General features: G+C 36.8%; 1 protein-coding gene across 1 annotated transcript; it reads left to right on the plus strand.

The window, feature by feature from the left end:
* The first annotated feature begins 16,218 nt into the window (after positions 1-16,218).
* Positions 16,219-17,792, plus strand: LOC114387420 (proline-rich protein 4-like). The gene is made up of 2 exons (XM_028347608.1): positions 16,219-16,417; positions 17,010-17,792. Exons 1-2 carry the CDS (start codon positions 16,306-16,308, stop codon positions 17,600-17,602), a joined length of 705 nt encoding a protein of 234 aa, XP_028203409.1. The 5' UTR covers positions 16,219-16,305; the 3' UTR covers positions 17,603-17,792.
* The last annotated feature ends 4,429 nt before the right edge of the window (positions 17,793-22,221 follow it).

The raw sequence follows: 22,221 nt of genomic DNA on the forward strand, positions 1-22,221 counted from the left end.
GATTGATTAAATCATGAAACTCCATCTATATATAATAATAAAAAGGACTTAAACCAAATTATCTAACACAAACCTTGGTTTTAAAGACAAACTAAAGTGAAACAGAATGAAAAGATTCAAAAGACACACAATATTACGTAAGTTAAGCATTAAAAAAATAATAAATAATATATATATATATAGTTTGTTTGGTTCGGATTTGGAAAGTTTGAATCTAATAATTAAACCAATCAATATTAGATATTTCAATTGGTTTGGTTCATGTCCAACCCAAACAATAAAAAAATTTGAATGATTCGGTTTTGATTGTCGGATTCATTGGATTGATCTGAACTAATAAACACTCCTAGTGTCAATACCTGCCTGGACACTCCTTTGTTTTCCTTACAGATTATCGCAGCTTGAAGGAATTGATGTCTCACGCTATGTAGACCCCCAAACAGTATGTCTTCCTGGCCAAACTCCTTGTCATTGATTACATCATCCAATACAAACTAGGAAAGATCAACAATGTAGTTGATGCCTTGTCACGTTCTCACATTCCTCATTTCTTCATCAGGAGTTGTGTAGTTCTCCTAATTTTCAGATTTTGACCCAGTCTGTGGAGCAACATCCCCAAGATTATGCTCACTATAAATTTTCCAATGACATTCTCTTCTTTAAGGGTCGTATTTGGATTAATAAGGGTAATTCTTTTTATTCCTCTTCTCTTGGATGAGTTTCACAAGTCACCAATTGGGGGCCATATGAGTGTTGTGAAAACCTATTGTCGCATCAAGGGGAGCTTTTTCTGTCAGGCATGAAACACGATATCTCTTAGTATATGCAGAAGTGTACTGACTATCAACACGCCAAATACCTCACTTAGAAGCCCCCTAGGTTATTGCAGCCCATTTCCCCACCTACTAAACTTTGGGAGGATTTGTCCCTAGATTTTGTAACTAGGTTACCTCCTTACCATGGATCTTTAGTTATTCTGGTTGTGGTCGATCACTTCTCCAAAGGCTCTCATTTGGGCATGCTTTCCACCTGCTTTACAGCTTCTAAGGTAGCACAACTCTTCATTGACCTTGTTTGCAATCTACATGGGTTCCCTCATAGTCTCATTTCAGATCAAGACCCAATATTTATGAGTCACTTTTGGCAAGAGCTATATAAGCTAAGTGGTACTAAGCTTTGGATGAGTACCTCTTACCATCCCCAAAGTAATAGCCAAATTGAGGTGCTGAATAGAGTTTTGGAACAGTATTTTGATACAAACCCTTTTTGAGTAAGGGAGAACTCTAGGAAATTAGGAAGAGGAAGAAAAATAGAAAACTCAATTCATTTTAACTAACTTTCCAACAGTACTATGGTTGCGTATATATAGCAGCATACTACACACTTAGCTGCTATACACACACACTAACAACAAGCCAGTGCATATTCCTAACAATCCTAACAAAATTACTCTACATATTTTTCCTATTATTATTTCCTATATTTAATTACAGAGACTAATAACAACTCTTTTGGGCCTGCCAATAAAAATTGGGTCGTAACATTACTCCACCCTTTCACAACAACCTTGTTCTCAAGGTTTTGTGATCTTGGCAATCCTTGAAAGAAAGCATAGCTGCAACAATAAGATTAATATGGTCCATGTATATGGAAAGTGGCTACCAGACTTGTTGGATTTGGATCCTAATCTTTCATCAAAGTAGGCATATATTGGTCTGTGGTTTATTGAAAGCATCCAAGTACAAAATTCTAATCAATTTTCTCCTCATTGTAAATGGTAACCTCAATGATTTTACCAGCAATCTAAGAAAAATTCAAAGGCATATAATGGCTTAAATTCACTGCAATCAACATGATCTCCCAAGTTCAACACTTCCCTTGAATAATAACAATCCATGCAGGCAACTAACAGAATCTCTGTGGCATCAACTATTTCAACTAATTTGTCACTTGCAGCAATCAGTGGAGATGGATTTGAACAATGAGAGCTAACACTTTGAGCTACACTTGGTGTTCTAATTTCCTCATGAAACAAATCAAGGCCTTTATTATCTACTGTATGCAAGCTAACGTCTTTTTTACATAGTCTTTTGTCATTCTTAGAAGGTAGAATGATTGAAGCATTACTTCTTAACAACAAATTCTCAAAGTAACCAAAGATATTGAAAGATGGTATAAGTGTGGCATACCTAGAATCTGAAGCATATGGTGCATAAGTGATCAAGAACTCAATGTTGATTCTTTGAAAGTCTTAACTACTTCACTATTTCGAAAGGTATTTTCCATGTGTTTTTTAGTTTCTATAAATAAGCTCCTGAGGTGTATCTCTTGAAAATCTACCTTTGACTTCAAAACCATCATTTTCACATCTCCTTCGAAGACTGTTCATAGTGAGATTTGCCAATTGAGATACAAGTTGAAAAGGATTTTCTCATGATCTCATCAACTCCCGAGCTCTTATAATTGTATCTAAAGTGTTAGTTTCAAAGCTAGATTTAGTAAATCAAGCAACTCAACATAAAAATGATCCCAAACAGCTTGTAAGCTAAAGAAATGATGATTTGTTTACCAAGAAAACTCATCTGATTGGGGATCATTTCTGCATCCCTAACAAAACCACAAGATTGTGCAACAATGAACTGCAATTAATCTAAATCTATGCTTATCCTTGGGTGTGGCTACCAGACAAGGCACAATGTATAAAGTTGGAACATCTGTATTCAGAGAGATTGCATGATTGGAAAATGAAGGTATACACATACAAATATTTTGAATATATCTTTTCTCAACTACATCTGATGGAGAGAAGAGTTCAACGTCAGTCAATCCCAAAGGTTTGCAATTATGCATAAATGAATCAACATTAGAATGAATAAGTCTTGTAGCTCGTGATGTTCTTCTTAGAAGAAAAAGGCTGGATTGGTATAGTTTTATATGCGCTAACTCCACGTGCTTTACCGAGAACAGTTTTCACACCACTTTTGATACTTGAAACACCTTGAGACCTTTGGGAATCATGACATAGTTTCATCATAAAACTCTTCCTCTACAAGCATAGAAGTTTTGCCTTTGGTTCCAGAAGGTTCTTAAAGATATTGCTTCGATCATTATGGTGAGTGGAGAAACAAGAGGCATCATTGTTGTAGCCTTATTCTAAATAGTGATAAAACCCTTGAGGCTATGGTGGTGATGGGAATGGAAATCTTCATAAAGAAGGGTGTACTTACCAAAATCCAGAACTGGCATCGTGTCGTACTGGTTGGGGAACTTCTCGCCCTCGCGAATGGGTGCAACCTTCTACTGCTTCTGGGGAGCCTATCCCAGTTATTGTGATCCTCCCCTCTTCTGCTTCTTGGGGTGTGAGGAAAGGTAGTGGCGGTGAAGATGTTAGGGCGTATCCTCGAGTGTGATGTAGCCATAGCACTAGGTCGCCATGGTAAGGGACAACGTTTTGAAATACAAGTCCTCTCTCACCTTGATTGCGAGTGTGACTACTCTTCAACACCAGGTGAAACTGGTGAGCCTTGAATACTCATGCAAGTTAGCCATTCAGGCTTGTAAGAGTAATGACTTCCTTTTTTTTAAGGCAGCGTCGAGTAATCCGCCCATCTCTTTTAAGTATAGGTATTTGTTTGAGGTCTTGGGTCTTACTCTCCCCTTGATCGCCTTCCAATGTACTCTACTCGAGTACTTGAATGTGGCTTCTTCTCAGCTCCACCAAACAATTGGGCAATGGTGAGAGCTTTTGAAATTCTGTTCCATTTCTTTAACATCCGGCCTAGTGTGTTGATCATCTTGTTTTTCTTTCAAATGAAGCTAACTGGTAGGATAGGTTGGGTCTCCTTTAACAACGTGTCTAAGAAGTGATTTGAATTTGACTCAAACATCTTTCACCATTTTAAGGATCGACTCTTTAAGGTCCTGTCTACTGATGTCGTGACTGATGGTTTGTCATTGATGTTCAATAGGGACGGGGAGCCCCACTTCCTGTTTTACTGGCAGTTTGACCCTACCAGGTTCAAGTTCTTTGACGAGGATTTGTTGACACTTGTGGAGAGGGTTGACAAGGCTATTTTGGAGTAGCTCCTAGCCTCACTGGACACACGGGCCATTTTGTTTTGTAAGTATTATGGGTAACTTTGCCTGGAGGCCACTCGTGAAGTAGGTCAAACCTGCGAGTGGGATTCCACCATCATTTATTGCTGCTGCTACTGTTGGAGAAGAGGGTCAACCTATTGGTGAGGTTGGCCTTATTGCTATTGTTGCCAAGGTCACCCTCAGTGCTCCTTCCTCCGTTTTGGCAAAGATGAAACGGGATGATGGTGTTGGGTCGTCTGGTCGTAAGAAGGAAACGGCTCCTTTGAGTCCTCATGCCTTAAGGTAGGCTGCAGAGTTGACACCCAATACGAGTCACCCTTCGATCATGTAGGATGTATCTCTGGCTTCACTAATCGTCGAGGCTCCTATTGTTGATGCTTCCACTCCTGCTCCTTCACCTCCTTTTGAAGGTTTTGTTTAGGAGGCCACTCATACTATTGTTGAAGTTAGTGTGCTAACTACTTTGGCTGGTTCTATTTTGGCGTCGTCGTCCACCGTTGTTGCACCTTTGTTGACTATCAGTGTGGCAACCACTAGTGCTCTTACAGTGTTGCCTCCTTCCTCTTAAGCTCAAATGGTCTATACCTCTGCTGTTTTAGCAATGGCATTGCCTTCTTCGTCTTTTCACCCTTGGGTTGTAGAAGCAAAGCTTCATGGCGAATCAAAGGTGATTCAAAGGATCAACTGTGTGTGTGTTTTGATGATAACAATTATGATAACAAAAGATGATGACAAAGGTGATGACAAAAAGCTCAAAGATCAATCAAAGAACAACTCAAGTGATCAAGATAGAATCAAGAACAATTCAAGAGTTCAAGATAGAATCAAGAAGAATTCAAGACTCAAGAGGAAAGTTAAGAGTCAAGAATCATGATTCAAGGTTCAAGATTTCAAGAATCAAGATCAAGATTCAAGAATCAAGAGAAGACTTAATCAAGATAAGTATGAAAAGTTTTTCTCAAAAATTGAGTTGCACATGATTTTTCATAAAACATGTTTACCAAAGAGTTTTTACTCTCTGGTAATCGATTAACAGATTGTTGTAATCGATTACCAGTAGCAAAATTGTTTTGAAAAAGTTTTCAAATTGAATTTACAACGTTCCAATTAATTTCAAAAAGTTGTAATCGATTACAATGTTTTGGTAATCGATTACCAGTGCCTTTGAACGTTGAAATTCAAATTCAAAAGTGAAGAGTCACATCTTTTCACGCAAAAGCTTTGTGTAATTGATTGCACTGATTTGGTAATCGATTACCAGTGATTGTTTCTGAATAAAATCAAAAGCTGTAACTCTTCAAACAGTTTTTGACTTTTTCAAATGGGTTTTTAAGTTTTTCTAAAAGTCATAACTCTTCTAATGGTTGTCTTGACCAGACATGAAGAGTCTATAAAAGCAAGGCTTTGTTTTGCATTTAAAAATCTTGAATACTTTTCCAATCAATCTTATACAATCCTTTACAAGCCTTGAATCTCTTTGAACTTCTTCTTCTTCTTTGTACCAAAAGCTTTCCAAAGTTTTCTGGTTTTCTAAACCTTGAAAACTTGTGCTATTCATTCTTTTCTTCTCTTCCCCCTTTGCCAAAAAGAATTCGCCAAGGACTAACCGCCTGAATTCTTTTTGTGTCTCTCTTCTCCCTTTTCCAAAAGAAAAAAGGACTAACCGCCTAAATTTTTTTGTGTCTCCCTTCTCCCTTGTCAAAGAATTCAAAACGACACTGTCTGAGAATTCTTTTGATTCTTGCCTTTCCCTAATACAAAAGTGTTCAAAGGACTAACCGCCTGAGAATTCTTTTGTATCCCCATTCACAAAGTATCAAAGGTTTAATAGTCTGAGATCTTTGTCTTAACACATTGGAGGGTACATCCTTTGTGGTACAAGTAGAGGGTACATCTACTTGGGTTTGACTGAGAACAAGAGAGGGTAAATCTCTTGTGGATCAATTCTAGTGGAGGGTACATCCACTATGTTCAAAGAGAACAAGGGAGGGTACATCCCTTGTGGATCTTTGCTTGTAAAAGGATTTTTACAAGGTTGAAAGAAATCTCAAGGACCGCTGGTCGCTTGGGGACTGGATGTAGGCACGGGTTGTTGCCGAACCAGTATAAAAACTCTTGTGTGTTTGTCTTCTTCTTCCCTACTCTTTTAATTTCCGCTGTGCATTTAATTTCCGCTTTTACTTTCTGTTAAGTTTCTCTTCTACTCCTCATTCTCTTAACAATTTAGTAAAAGCCTTAGAAGAGTAATTTTTAATTAGTAAAGGTTTAGGAATAATTAATTCCACCCCCCTTCTTAATTATTCTGAGGCCACTTGATCCAACATGGGTCTCCTTGGATCATTTGTATACCTCTAGTGATATTGATTCACTATGGGGTGAAACTTACAAGCCGAAGCAGAAGACCCAGGTTAACTTTGTGTCAACCTTTGATAAGAACTTTATTAGGTGAATTGGGGTGCAGCACACTACAAATTCTGCCAAAGTCTTTCTCAAGAGAAGTTTGGTGATTCAGGAGGAGAATGGACAGTGGCACCAAGAGGCTTTGCACAAGGTGGTGTCCATGGAGGCAGAGGTCGCCAAATGGAGGGCTACTACTCACACTGTTTAGAGAATGGAGTGCTCTAAGGTGGCAAATGCAACCATCATCTTTGCTTTGGCCATAAGGCCGAACCAACTGTCTTCCAAAGTTGGTGGTGTGTTGGCCAAGTTGCTGCGTACCAGGTTGGATGGTGATGAATTGTTCAAATGCTACAAAGACTTGCAGATGGAGAGAAAGGACTTGGTTGGCAAGGTGGAGAGCACTGCGGAGTCCAAGTTGTGAGCTACCAAGGAGAGGAAGACCAGCAAGGAGCTTGAGGAGGAGCTTCTTGTTTACAAGAAGAAGGTCATGGAGCAGCATGGCAAAGGATTCAACAAGACCATCAGGTAAGCTGGGTTCTTTGCCAAGGACCTTGACTTGAGTCTCTTTTACCCTTTCAAGGATGTGAAGGATGGTGCTCTTCTTGGCAAGGAGTACATTACTACAGAGGAGGAGGCTGTTGATGAGGAGCAGGGTGCTGCGGAGCAAGGCGATGATGCCTATGTCTAGGCTGCTTTCTATTTATCTTCTTTCTTCATTGTTTGAATTTTGACTGTACAAGCCTTGTAACTATGGCAATTTTCTTCAATGCATAAGTTTTCCTTTGATGACAAATTTGTTATTGTGTATGTATGTCTTGTGTGTATGGCTTTGTTTATGCAATGCTCTATGGTAGTAGGAATAGGTCATCATGATGATAAGTGTGGAATCTTTGACGGTGTAGGAAACAAGACCTTGTCGATGTAGAGGTAGGACTGTGGTGGTCTTATAAAAGAAGATGACATAAATTATCCCAGGTTTGATTTCAACCTAGTTATAAGTCTTGTCACCCATCCGGTGGGGCTCTCTTTTGGTTTGTGGAGTTTTTCCCCTGATGCTTACGAGGAGTGTGTTTGACTTGCCCTTGGTTGAAGGTCTTGCCAACCAATATGGGGGGTAGGTCGCTTGACCTATGAAGTTTTTCCTCTGATGGTTATGAGGAGTAAGTATGACTTTCACCTGATTGTAGGTCTTGCCACCTAGTCTAGTGGCAGCTCGTTTGTTGAACATAGACCTTTGGAAGTTGTCATCCTAGTTGCTACGAGTGAGCAGACCAAGGGGGAGCCTTGGTTTTTATAGGAGTGCATACCAAGGGTGGACCTTGGGTTTTGGAGGAGTTCATACCAAGGGTCAACCTTGGGTTTTTGATATACTTGTATTCTTGCACAAATAAAAATTAAGAATAAAGAAGATTGTCAATGGTGGACCTTGCATGCCTTGAGTTCCTATGGAGATGGAACTTAGTAACAAAAAGGGATCACCAAGGGTGAACCTTAGGTTTGTCTAGTCTTGGACTGGGGACATGTTTTCCCTAGGCTTTGTCAAGCCCGTGGAGCTGCATCGAGGATTACCAAGGATGAGCCTTGGATTTTGTGAACCTTTGAGGATTACCAAGCGTGAATCTTATGTTTGTCGAGTCTTATATGTAGCGCAAGTGTTGTGCTCTTGCATACATGGCATTCACGTGGATGCATGAACTGAAGACGTAATAGCATGCTCTTATGTACGTGTCACTTATGAAGTGGCACGTACTGGAGACATAGTGGTGTTAATCAGTAGGACTCACCATAGGTAGACCTTGGGTTTTGTGAGCCCTTTGGGTGTCGTGCTCTTGCATACATGCCACTCATCGTGTGTGGCACACACTAGAGACATGGTGGTATGCTCTTGCATACATGTCACTCACCACGGGTGATGTATATTGGAGTTAGGGTGGTGTGCTCTTGCATATATGTCACCTGTCGTGGGTGGCATATACTAGAGTCATGGTGGTGTGCTCTTGCATATATGTCACTCGCCGTGGGTGGCATATATTGGAGTCATAGTGGTGTGCTCTTGCATATGTCACTTATCATGGGTGACATATACTAGACTCATAGCAGTGTGCTCATGCATACATGTCACTTGTCGTGGGTAACACGTACCAGAGTCATAGTAGTGTGCTCATGTGTACATGTCACTCACCTACACGTAATGGAGACTTAGTAGTATGCTTGTGCATACACGTCACTCGCGATGGGTGACACATACTGGAGTCGTAGTAGTATGGTTGTGCATACATGTCACTCAACATAGGCGGCACATACTAAAGATATGATAGTGTGCTCATGTGTAAATGTCACTTGCTGTGGGTGGCACATAATGGAGACTCAGTAGTGTGCTCATGCATACATGTCACTCGCCGAGGGTGACACGTACTGGAGTCTTAGTGCTAGAATGAGGGCTTACCATTGGTGGTGCTTGGGTTTTAAGAGCCTTACAGCCACAACTATGGATGCACTTGTCTTGATAAGACAAATGTGAGACTTGAGTCTCTGGAATGTTTTCCAATATAGGTTATTAGTTGATGCAATCCTACCTCGTAAGGGCATTGGATAGAAGACTCCAAGTAAATTGGGCTAGAGATCCAAGGGAAGGCCCTAGGGTTCTCATGAGCCTTAGGGTAGATTTCGAGCCCATGGGCTAAGTATGAGCCCGCTTATCTGTAAATATTAGAATAGGTTTTTCCTTCTTTTGGGCCTTGCATTTTGGCCATTCTTATAGTATAGGGTTTTAGCCTTGTATTTGAGGGCATTTTGGGTAGTCTTTGTAGTAGGGACTTTTTTTTGTATTTTCATGTATTTTGTCAAGGAGGTGAGCTTAGTTTTTAGATGGGTGTGTGTAGCTAAGCTCTAGCTTCTCAAGGAAGTTTTCTCAAAGAAGCTTCTCAAGGAAGTTTTCTTAAGAAAGCTTCTCAAGGAAGCTACCTAGTCTATAAATAGAAGCATGTGTAACACTTGTTGTAACTTTGATGAATGAGAGTGTTGTGAGACACAACTCAAAGTTCAACTTCTCTCCCTTTTTCTTCCTTCAATTTCGTGTTCCCCCCTCTCTCTTTCTCTCCCTCTTTCTTTTCCTCCATTGAAGCATCCTCTCCAAGCTTCTTATCCAAGGCTCATCTTGGTGGTGAAGCTCCTTCTTCCATGGCTTATTCCCTAGTGGATGGCACCTCCTCTCACCTCTTCTCCTTTGTCTTCCGCTGCATCTCCATGGTGGAAAATCACCATTAAAGGACCTCATTGAAGCTCAAAGATCTAGCCTCCATAGAAGCCCCACAAGCAAGCTTCCAACTGGCTTGGTCGATGAGGACCTTGGAAACCATGAAGTTTGCAATGATGATGGAGACAACCACGGGGTCATCTTGGTTGGCGAGGTTGATACCCTTGAAGTCCCTACCCATGAAATTGATAGGAGGGACACTTTGTTGTGATGATGCATTAACAAAATTGATGTTAATGTCTCAAATGGCATGAACATGATGTTTTTGAGACTGCCTAGACTATCCTCCATAAGAAAATCTGCCTGCAATGGTGTTGATTACACCTCTAATCTTTTGGGCGGGTTCCTATTCTTGTGGAGGTTGTCGCTCACACCATTGTTGTTGGTGTCTCTATCTTCCTTGATCTTCTACTTTGTCTCTTATTTTGTCTGCTTCATGATTCCTACATTGCTCCTCTTGGTGTCCTCCAGGTCTTGCTTCTACTTGGTGGTTGTCTAGCCTTTTGACAAACTGGGCTAGGTACCTAGCTTGTATAAGCTCCCTATCTTGTCCTTTAGGACCTAGCAGTCTTCTGTGTTATGACCAATAGCACAATGATACCTATAGTATTTCATTACATCTAGCCCTGACCTAGGAGGTTTCCTCGGGGGTGGTCTACTGAGTTCCTCCAAGTCGAAGCTTCCTCTAGAATTGTAGTGTGATTAGTTGTTTAGGATTTGTAACGCTCATACCTAGGCCTTTTTGGGAGAGGTTGGCACTTGTCTGGGTTGTGCCTCTTGTCCAACTTGTGTAAGTTAGTCTTGGTGGCTTCCTTCTCACTTATTGCATTTTTGTCCAGGTTATCTGACTTCATTCCTGAATCTGGACATTTCTTTCATCTGGATGTAGCCCTTGGCTCATTCACACAACTCGTCCATTCTACCAGGGGGTTTTTTGCACAAATTTTCTGTGCCGTAGGGTGAGGAGCATGGAATGCAATGTTACCTTGGCAAGTATATTCTTAAATATTGCTCGAGTGAGCGATAGAGAGATGTGCATAGGAAATGAGACTTACGAATCAAGGAAGTCATCACTTAGTCCATTATGTAAGCCACCAACGGAATCAAGGAGCTAGAAAGAAATATATGAAGAAGCATGATAAGGGCAAAGGGCCATTAAAGATCAATGAGGCATCAATGCAAATCTAGAAGAAAGCATCAAAGAGAAATAATTGTCACTTTTGTGGGAAAGCTGAACATTTTTAGATGGATTGCCCAAAACACAAGGCTTGGTTTGAAAAGAAATGGATTTCTTACAATCCAAATCATAAGCCCAAATGAGAAGTTTGTCTTTATGAAAAATAGAGTGATAGCTTTAGTGAATGAATGTTGCGCTTTTTATGGCATAAACCTTTAGGTCACATTTCTAGATAAAGAATGGAAAAATCAATAATTTGCAAATCTAGATTTTACAAATATGAATATTTATGTGGATTGTATTAAAGGAAAACAAAAAAAAACACACAAAGAAAGGTGCTACAAGAAACACTCTCCTTCTTGAAATTATGCACACTGACATTTGTGAACCCTATTATGTTAGTTCTTTCAGAAAAGAAAGGTATTTTATCACACTCACTGTGTTGGACAAGTGACCTCAATAACTTAAGATGGGGGTGAATTAAGTTTCAAAATTTCCCACTAACAAACTTTTAACCCCCTTCTAAATGATAGGCTCAGAATGCACAAAAAGAAGGAGCAATCAATTTAATAATGTTCTTTAAACATGCAAGCAAAATTGATTGCAATAGCATAAATGAGATAAGGGAAGAGAGAAATACAAACTTGATTTATATTGGTTCGGCCACTTCCTATGCCTATGTCCAGTCCTCAAGCAACCTACTTGAGATTTTCCACTATCTCTGTAAATCCTTTATAGACTTTGAACACACCTTGGATCCCTCACCCTTGTGTTCAAAGATTCTCCAAGAGACAACCTGTCTCTTGATGACAACTGACTTTCTGAGATGAATAGAAAGATTTCTCTCCTTTAGAGTGGATGATACAAATTGAAGTTCCTAGAGGAATTTCTCTCTTTTAGAGAAGATAATACAATTTGAAATTCCAGGATGAATTCTCAATATATTTGCAAGTGTTTGCCCAAGAGTTGTTGAGAGTGCATTTGGCAATTAAGTTATCTTAGAATATCTCTCTCTTACTTTTTGAAGTCAGGCACACATATATATAGGCCCTTCGTGCCTTTTCAAAATGGTTTGAAGAGATGTATCTTTTCAAAAAAAAAAATTCTGAAATTCTTCACTGATAATCAATTACAGGTTTTTGGTAATCGATTACATAGTTATATTTTGAAGGGTCGTGACTTTTTAAAGTGTTATATGAAGTTTCCTTGCTGGTAATCAATTACAAACATCTGGTAATCGATTACATGATTCAAAATTCAAATTCAAAACCCTTTTAAAAAGATGATTTTCAAAATTGTCTTCTGGTAATCGATTACCAGAGCCTTGGATGTTGGAAACAATGTGTTTTAGGCAAAAGCTTGATCTACCAATGAGATTATTTGAGGCCTTATCTTTTTTCTTGATCTTGTTTGTTTGACCTTGAATTAATCTTGAAGCGCTTAACCTTTGAATGTTTGTTGAAGTAACCTTGTAAGCAACCTTGTTTGATTCTACTTTGGCATCATCAAAACCCTGCATTCATACATTCACACACTGATGATTATTCATGTTGTGGTTATGTCTACTTATTGCATGAGAAATCTCAAGCAGTATATGCTTATTTGAATGAAATAGAAAGACAATTAGACAGAAAAGTGAAAGTTGTTAGGTTGGATAGAGGCGATGAGTACTACAAAGGTATGATGAAACTGGGCAACACCTAGGTCCATTTGCTAAACTCCTTTAGAAACATGGTATTCCTGCGTAATATATAATGTCAAGTACACCACAACAAAATGGTGTATTAGAAAAGTGTAACAAAGCAGTAATGGTTATGGTTAGGAGTATGTTAAGTAAATCCAATTGACCAATATTTTTATGGATGTATGCATTCAAAATTGTCATGTTTTTGTTGCATAGCATTCCTAGTAAGGCTATTCCGAAGGCACCTTTTGAACTATGGACTAATAAGACAATAAGGATTTATAATCCGCAAGAAAAGAAACTAGATGCAAGAAAAATCAATGGATATTTTGTTAGTTATCCAAAAAAAATCAAAAGGGTATAAGGTTTATAATATGAGAATCGTTGAAACTAGAAATGCATGGTTCATTGAAAATGGTCAAATAAGTGGGAGTACAGTTCCATGAAATGTGGAAATTAAAGAAGTTAACGTGAAAGTTCCTTTAACTTGTGAATCTAGCAATAAACTGAGTGTTTTTCTAGATGTTGTTCCAAACAACAATGAAGAAGAAGAACACAATAATGAGCCTATAATTCAAAATGAACCTATTGTAGAAGAACCATAAGAAGTAGCACTAAGGAGGTCTTAAAGAGAAAGAATGCCAGCTATTTCAAAAGATTATGTGGTATATCTACATGAATTTGAAACTGAATTAGGCATTATATATTGATGATGATCCAATTTTGTTTTCACAACCTGTAAGTTGTGATAATTTTGATAAGTCGTTGGAAGCCATGAAAAAAGAGTTAAGATCCATGAAATAGAACGGTGTTTGGGATCTTGTAGAATTGCCAGAAGATTGCAAGTGAGTTGTTTGTAAGTGGGTCTTTAAGACTAAACGTGACTTTCATGACAACCTTGAAGATTACAAGGACAGACTTGTTGCCAAGGGTTTTACTCAGATAGATGGTGTTGACTATAAAGAGATATTCTCAATAGTCTCACGAAAGGATTCTTTAGGATTATCATGGTACTGGTAGCCCATTATGACTTGGAGCTACAACAAATGGATGTGAAAATTGTCTTTCTTAGTGAAGATTTAGAGGAGAATATTTACATGGAACAACCAATGGGGTTCTTAGTTAAAGGAAAAGAACACATAGTGTGCAAATTAAAGAAATCAATATATGAACTTAAGCAAACTTCCTGTCAATGGTATTTGAAGTTTAATGATATTATTGTTTCCTTTAGATTTAAGGAAAACATTGTTGATCAATGTATATAACTGAAGGTCAGTGGGAGTAAGGCTATATTTCTAATTTTGTGTGTTGAGGATATCTTGCTTGCAACTAATGATCTTGGTCTTCTTCATGAGACTAAGAAGTTTCTCTCTAGTAATTTTGAAATGAAGGATATGGGTAAGGCAAGCTATATAGTAGGAATAAAAATGTTCTAAAACAAATCACAAGGGTTGTTAGGCTTGTCCCATAAAGCATATATCAATAAGGTACTAGAGAGGTTCGAGATGGAAAATTATTCAACATCATCCGTTCCAATTCAGAAAGGAGACAAGTTTAGTCTTAAACAATATCCTAAGAATATATGATTTGGAATGGAAAAAAACGGAAGCAGTTTCATATGCATTTGTTGTTGGAATTATTATGTATGCTCAGATTCGTAGTTGACCAAACATAAACTTTGCAGCTAGAATGTTAGGACGGTATCAAAGTAATCTAGGAATGGAACATTCGAAAACTACAAAGAAGGTTCTAAGATACTTACAAGGAACAAAAAGTTTGATGCTTACATATAGGAGGTTTGATCACCTTCAGGTGATTGGGTATTTAGACTCGAACTTTGCTCAATGTGCGGATACAAGGAAATCCACCCTTGGTTATGTACTTCTTTTAGCCAAAGGAGTAATATCATGGAAGAGTGCAAAGAAACCTGTTGTTGCTACATTCATTATGGAAGCTGAATTTGTAGCATGTTTTGAGACTACAATTCAAGCTAATTGGCAACAATATTGTCAAGCCGCTAAAAATATATTGTAATAACTCCATAACAGTATGTTTCTCTAAGAATGACAAGTACTCTAAAGGTGCTAAATATATGGAATTAAAGTAATTTGTCCTGAAAGAAGTACAGAAACAAAAAATGTCAATAGAAATTAGCACAAATCTCATGATAGCTGACCCTTTGACAAATAGATTATCGTCCAAGACATTTATTGAACATATTAAAAATATAGGCATTATTGTTATTAAGGATTGTTGAGTGTAATGTTTACTTTTGTTCTGAATTGTTGACATTTTAAACTCATTTATGATATGTTTCTGATTACCTGCTATCTACATTTGCATGCATGTTTGTATTAGAGTAACGTAAATAGGTACCATCTTAAATAAAATCATTATGCCGGACCATTATGTGCTTCTAACTATTTTCATATTAAGGATAAGTCTAATTTGTGATACATGGAAGGAATTATGTCGATTAAGTAATGTAAAACTGTCATGACTCGAATTAGTACGTATTTTTAATTATGAAATTATGATGTGCCCAATCTATGAAACGATTTAGTCATTTCAATGCACATTACGTAAGTTTAGTTTATTTATTTATTCGTCCATGATGTTAGGTAATGTCACAAGAGTCAAGTGAGAGAATGAAAGATTTAAATTCTCATGTGAGAGACATGTGACTTATTAAGGACTAATAAACAAATAATTAATTATTATGGACTAAGTAGTAAATGGACCATAAGCTTAAGTGGAACATTTTTTAGAGATAACTATTATTTTATGGGAATAGTAGTTGTAAAAGGATGAATATTCATTAATTTAAAATTAGGTTCCCTTCCTTACTTTAGAGTATTCTCTCAATCCTAACGACCATCAAGAAAGATAGAGATAGTAGAAGGAAAAACCAAAGGAAGTAAAATTTTATTTATTTCTTCTTTCAAGAAATCAAAGCGTACACTAGGAAGAAAGATATACATTATTTATCTATTATTTGTTAGAATCATATATTTTAAAATCTTGTTTTGATTTCTATTGTGATCCTTAGAAAAATCACTAAGTTTTTCACACAATTCCTCAAAATAAAACACATCTATTTATAAGATACTTAAGTAAGAAACATGTTAACTTTTGAACTTGTACGTACGGTAGTAAGAGCCATATTTATTAATATAAATTTCTGGCCTTTCAAATAAAAAATAAACCTATAATCAAAAGCCAGGGAAATTAAAAAATTTAAAATTAAATCAATGACAATTCCTTAAATTCCTCTAGAATCACCTTATCTTACCAAATTCACGAGGGTGATCATTGCTCTATACTATTAATTCTCCAAACATCCACAAATTAAGAAAAGAAACATGCATCCAATTTGTGAGACCCATTTAATGGATTATCCATGCATTATCACAGCAACAATAACGGTGTTAAACACTAGATTGACCTCTCTAAACACACGTCAAAGTTCTAACCACCCATAATAATAACCCCTAATTAAACCAAATCTAAATCTCCAAGTAAATTCACAAAAGTTAATTAGTGGCCGATAGGCCACAATAATGTACAGTTAGTCCCATGCTAGGTATTATAAATAGTGCGAGTATGGAACAAGAGTATCTCAAGCCTTGATACATTTCCCTTCTTAGCTTTCATTGCCAAACCCTAGTGTGGCCTAGCTGTTTTCTCAATATGAGAAAGGCTTCCACTCTGCAATGCTCACTTTGGCGCTTCGGTGTTTCCCTATTGCTGGTTGCCAGCTTCATTTGTGCTTCTTCTGTTATGGCAACAACTGAAGTTTCAGGTTTGTGGCTCATTCTAACACTCATACATAGATTGTTACGTTTTTCGTTTAGGAAATACGATTCTTTTTAGTCTCTAGCTAATTAAATTTTATCTGTTTCAATCCTTATATGCTTTTACTAAAATAATACGAAGCATGATTTTTCTTGAAACATTTAAGCACTAATTTAAAATTTAAATATGGGTTTGTTTCAACAAGCATGCACAAGGCCAACTAGCCAAGATATATATAATTTATTTCGTTATTGAATATGTTTAAAACATATATGTACACATATACACGTAACTATATATACTGTACCTATACACAAATCTGATTGGAAACGTTAGGTCCAACTTGATAAGCATAAAATTAAGACATTCTGGCATGTTGAAAATAATAAGATACATGAATTGTATATAGATCACGGTAGCCCAACTTTTAAGGAAAGAGACCCACGCATTATATATACGCTACAATCATCAGTTACTTTGCGAGTTAATTAGTCTTTGATGGATATTACTGTCATCCCTTTTATGGTATTTAAATATTTTTACTACCATGAAAATATCATGTAGTGTTTACCTTGTGTTATTTTTAATTCCTTATGTAGGGAATGAAGTGGATACCGATGGGAAGCTTGTAAATGAAGAGCCAGCAAAAACAAGCCTTCAAGGATATGATGAAGAAGAAAAATTTAAAGGGCTTTTTCCAAAATCTATTCCTATAGTTAAGCCTATCCCAAAGTTAGTTAAACCTATTCCTATTCCCGTGTATAAGCCTATACCAAAACCAATTCCCTTGGTGAAGCCTATTTCAAAGCCAATTCCAATTATAAAGTCAATTTCTAATGAAGAAGAAAAATTTAAAGGACTTCCAAAACCTATTCCAGTAATTAAGCCGATTCCAAAACTAATTCCTGTTGTAAAACCTATTCCTGTTCCAATATATAAACCTACACCAAAATTAATTCCCATCATTAAACCAATTCCAATTGTTAAACCTGTACCAAAACCAATTCCTATTGTTAAACCTGTACCAAAACCTTTTACAGTGCAAAAACCCATCCCCGCTATTGACCCAGAGTCTTTTCTAAAGCCGAAGCCTTTCTTTGAGAAACCTATTCCTAAATTGCCACTTGACCCTAAATTCAAGAAACCACTTCTGCCACCTTTCCCAATTCAAAAGCCAATTTCAAGTCCATAAGATGATAAGACTTTACCACCTCTCACGAAAAAATATCTTGCTTAGACGATCTATTTCTAACTCCTATGTATGTGCTCTATATCTCAAAATTATTAGTTGCACTTGATAATCCTAGGGTATCTCTCTTTATGTTGGAATACCTATATAGTTAATGTTATCTCCTCAATAAAGTTCTCAATATTTGCGGTTATTAATCAATTTTATATTAATACAATTACAAAGAGTGGGTTGATTTTCCCTTTTTAAAATAACATTTTTAAATTTTATTATATTTTTGTGAGATTATATTTTGAGCAAGGATACTCGTAAATCGTAATAAACTAAATAATCACGAGAAAAAAATATGCCTGTGTTATAAGCTAAAACAAATGCATACTCATTTGTTTCTTAAAAGCAACATAATATATTGCAAACTAAGTATAACTTTAAGTTTGGTCAAATATTAAAAAAGTATAACTTGCTAATATATTCATTCTCGAATGAGAGTATATTAACAGTTTTAAATACTATGTAGTGATTATATTCTGAGAAAGGGCACTCTTTTTTCTTAGATAGACACTAGGTACTTTAACAAATGACATTTTTTTAAGCATTTAACATTTTAGTGACATAAAAAATGTCACCAAAAGATTTTAGGAACATTTTTAAAGGTATGTGTAGTAGTGTAACTACATGTATATTAATTAAGAAAGGGTGGGATACACTACATTATTTTAGCATTTAACAAAGTTTTACTCTTGTTATTATAAAAAAATAAAAATAAAAACGTTCTCATTGAGAACAATGATCTCCACGCGGTAATTTGAAAGTAGGAATCAGTAACTTGCAAATAAAATGACCCCCGAAAGGACACATTGCTGGCAGAAGGCCAACTCAGTTTTAAAGAGTGTTGTTATGAAAAAATATTGTTGCTGAGAGTGATGATCCCGACATGGTACTTAGAAAGGAGGGATAGGTAACATGCACACAAATACTACCAATTACAAATTACAAATTACGTACTGCACATTAAACTTGTACCAAAACACTAGAAATTTCATAATAACGACCAATTCAATTTTAAGGAGTGTCATTATTATGAAAAATGTTGTCATTGAGAGTGGTGGGTTCAGCGCACTACTTAAGAAGGAGGGATCACTAACTTGAACAAGAAAGGATATTAGAAATTTCATAGTGCTGGCTGTTAGATGACCAACTCAATTTTAATTATTGTTGTTCTTTTAAGGGGAGTTCAAATGGCAGATACAAGAAAAATAATATATTTAAAGCTCTTTAATTTAATAGTTATTTAATTTTTAGAAAATTTCTTTCAAATAAAATATTTAATGATGAAAAAATAAATACCTCTTATATTTTAATATAACAAATTTAAAAATTTTTACTAACCAAAAGTATCCTTAAAAAGAAATGTGAATGGACATGTTTGCAGAAGACACATTTCAAATGTTAAAAAAGTAGAAAAATACATGGAAATAGAATAAATTTAGATGTCTTTTACTTAATAATTATTTAATTTTTACAAAATTTGTTTCAAATAAAATATTTAATGATGAAAATCGTAAATAATTTCATATTTTAATATATTAAATTAAATCATTTTATTTTCCGAAATTCCTATTAAAGTATCAAGAAAATGCATTACAGATGGACATGTTTATGTTTGAAGAAGACACCTTTCAAACCTTAAAAATAATATGGAAATACTAAGTACATTCAAGTTAATAATTTTTTTACAACACAAAGGTCTTGAACATAAAATATCTGTTTAGTTTGTTCTGTCATGATGAAAGGGTCATTCTGGTAAGCTAGTTTCTTTAGGTCTATCAACGTAAATCCTACATCATCGGTCCGCACACCGGTGTTGCTGTCAATCCATTTACATTTGAAAACACAAACAGTAAATTTGACATAGTTAAGCTCACAAATTTCATCAATGAACCCAAAATAAGGGATGGAAGCTACACAGGGATTATCATCAAGTACACTAGCAAAGTGTTGAGATTCAACCCTTAGGGTGACCCCACTGTTTTGCATTGTACATTTCTCGTCTTGTGCTTTTGTATAAAAGGAATACTTGTTTATGTCGTATCCTTGCCAAGTTATAACATTTCTTTTAGGCCCATCTGCTAGCTTTCTTAATGTTTCAGAAGCATTTTCATAAGCAAAGATTGTATCTTTAAACCAATCAAAGAAAGTCTTGTTATGCTTTTTCAAGACCCAGTTCTTTGACATTTTTGGATTACTTTGTTTGACTAAACCTTCATGCTGAAGTATGTATGGCAAAACTTCATTACTGTTATTCAAGACATACAAGTGAGCTTGTAACAAATCTTCTACACTTGGAGTGATAACATGCAGTCCTCTTGAATCCTTACCGCCCACTCTGTCATCATGCCGAGACTCGGGAAGCCCAACAAGTTTAGCCTTTTCAATGTACTCTGAACAAAATTCAATGGCTTCTTCTGCAATTTACCTTTCAACAATAGATGCTTTGGGACGATGTAGATTCTTCATATACCCTTTTAAGATCTTCATGTATCGCTCAACCGGGTACATCCACCGCAAATAAACAGGACCACAACATTTGATTTCTCTAACCAGATGAACAATTAAGTGAACCATGATGTCAAAGAAAGCAGGAGGAAAATACATCCAACTGGCATAGTATAATTGCAGCCTCATTTTCCAGGTCATCAAACTTGACATGATCAAGGACTTTGCTACATATGGCATTGAAGAAAAAGCACAGGCGAGTTATGGCTAACCTGACTTTGTTAGGCAAAATTTCTTGTATGGCAACGGCTAACAATTGTTACATCAAGACGTGACAATCGTGAGACTTTAACCCTACCAGCTTAAGCTCCTTCAACTGCACAAGGCTCTTAATATTTGAAGAGTATCCTTGTGGGACTTTGACCCACCACAGACACTGATAAAAACTTATCTTCTCCTTTTTCGACAAAGTATGACAAGCTGGAGGCAAGTATATTTTTTTCCCATCAGACCTTGGATGCAACTGCGATCGTATGCCCAACTCAGCTAGATCTTGACGGGTATTCAAACCATCTTTCGTCTTGCCTTGAATGTTAAAGAGCGTCCCAATGACACTATCACATACATTTTTCTTCATATGCATAACATCAATACAATGTCTAATGTCAAGGTCAGACCAGCATGGAAGATCAAAGAAAATAGACCTCTTCTTCCATATGCAAGTCTTACTTTTTTCCTTCTTTTGGGTCTTTCCAAATATAGTATTCAAGTGTTGAACCCGCTGGAAGACCTGCTCACCAGTCAATGATATCAGCACAGTTTTGTGTTCTTGACTTCCATTAAATGCTTTTTTCAATCGCCTGTAAGGATGATGAGGTTTTAGAAAATGTTGATGCCTAGTGTACACTATTTTCTTTTACCATGTTTCAGTTATATGTAGCTTGTGTCTTCTTCACAGATGGGGCATGCATGATGACCCTTAACACTGTAACCGCTCATATTTCCATATGCTGGAAAGTCACTAATGTTACAAAAAAGCATTGCACACATTTGAAAAGTCTCATTTTGAAACCCATCAAACACTAAACCCCCCTCATCCCACAACTTTGTCAGGTCTTCAATCAATGGACTTAGATAAACATCAATGTCATTTCCTGGCTGTCTTGGGCCCGATATCATCATAGACAACATCATGTATTTTTGCTTCATGCACAACCAAGGAGGCAAATTATAAATTACTAGTAGAATTGGCCATGAACTGTGTTGAGTGCTTAAATTACCATATGGATTCGTTCCATCACTGGCTAGTCCAAGCCTAAGATTTCTTGCCTCTTTGCCGAAATCCAAAAACAAATGATCTATCTTCTTCCACTGCGAGCAATCAGCCGGATAACGGACCATTCCATCGCATTTTCTCCCTATTGCATGTCATGTAAGGTCTTTAGCGTCGTCTCCATTAGCAAAAAGATGCTTAAACCTTGGAACAATTGGCAGATACCACAACACCTTCATTGGGGGGCCCTTCTTTGAGTTTTCATCACTACTACACTTCTCGTCATTCTTCACTTTGTACCATCATACCCCACACCTAGGGCATTTGGAAATTTCTTCAAATTTATGTTTGTACAGTATGCAATCATTCGGGCAAAGCATGAATCTTCTAATACTCCATACCCATGGGAAACAATACCTTTTTTGCCTGATAGTAACTTTTAGGCTACGTGTTTTCCTCTGGAAGCATATCGTGCACTACTTGAAGCAGTGAAATAAAGCTTTTGTCACTCCACCCATATCTGGACTTGACATTAACTAGACTTAACACCGCAGACAATAGTGTCAACAAATTCTTGCACCCCGGATACAAAGGCTTCTTTGAATCACTTTGCAATGTATCATACATAGGGGCATGTGCTTGCTAAAAAGACTCTTGTCCAAGGTCACGAATCATATCCTCCAAGCGATCTCCCATTTCTACATCAAACGGTTCAGATTGGGGCCCACTTTAGTTGTCTCTCATTCCACCATGCCATATCCACGTCGTATAATTCCTCTTGATTCCATTACACAACAGATGGTCTCGTATGTCATCAACTTTTTGCCATCTCCCGTTCAAACAATTTATGCAT

The sequence above is a fragment of the Glycine soja genome, chromosome 15 (assembly GCF_004193775.1).
Source record: "Glycine soja cultivar W05 chromosome 15, ASM419377v2, whole genome shotgun sequence".
Lineage (NCBI taxonomy): Eukaryota > Viridiplantae > Streptophyta > Magnoliopsida > Fabales > Fabaceae > Glycine > Glycine soja.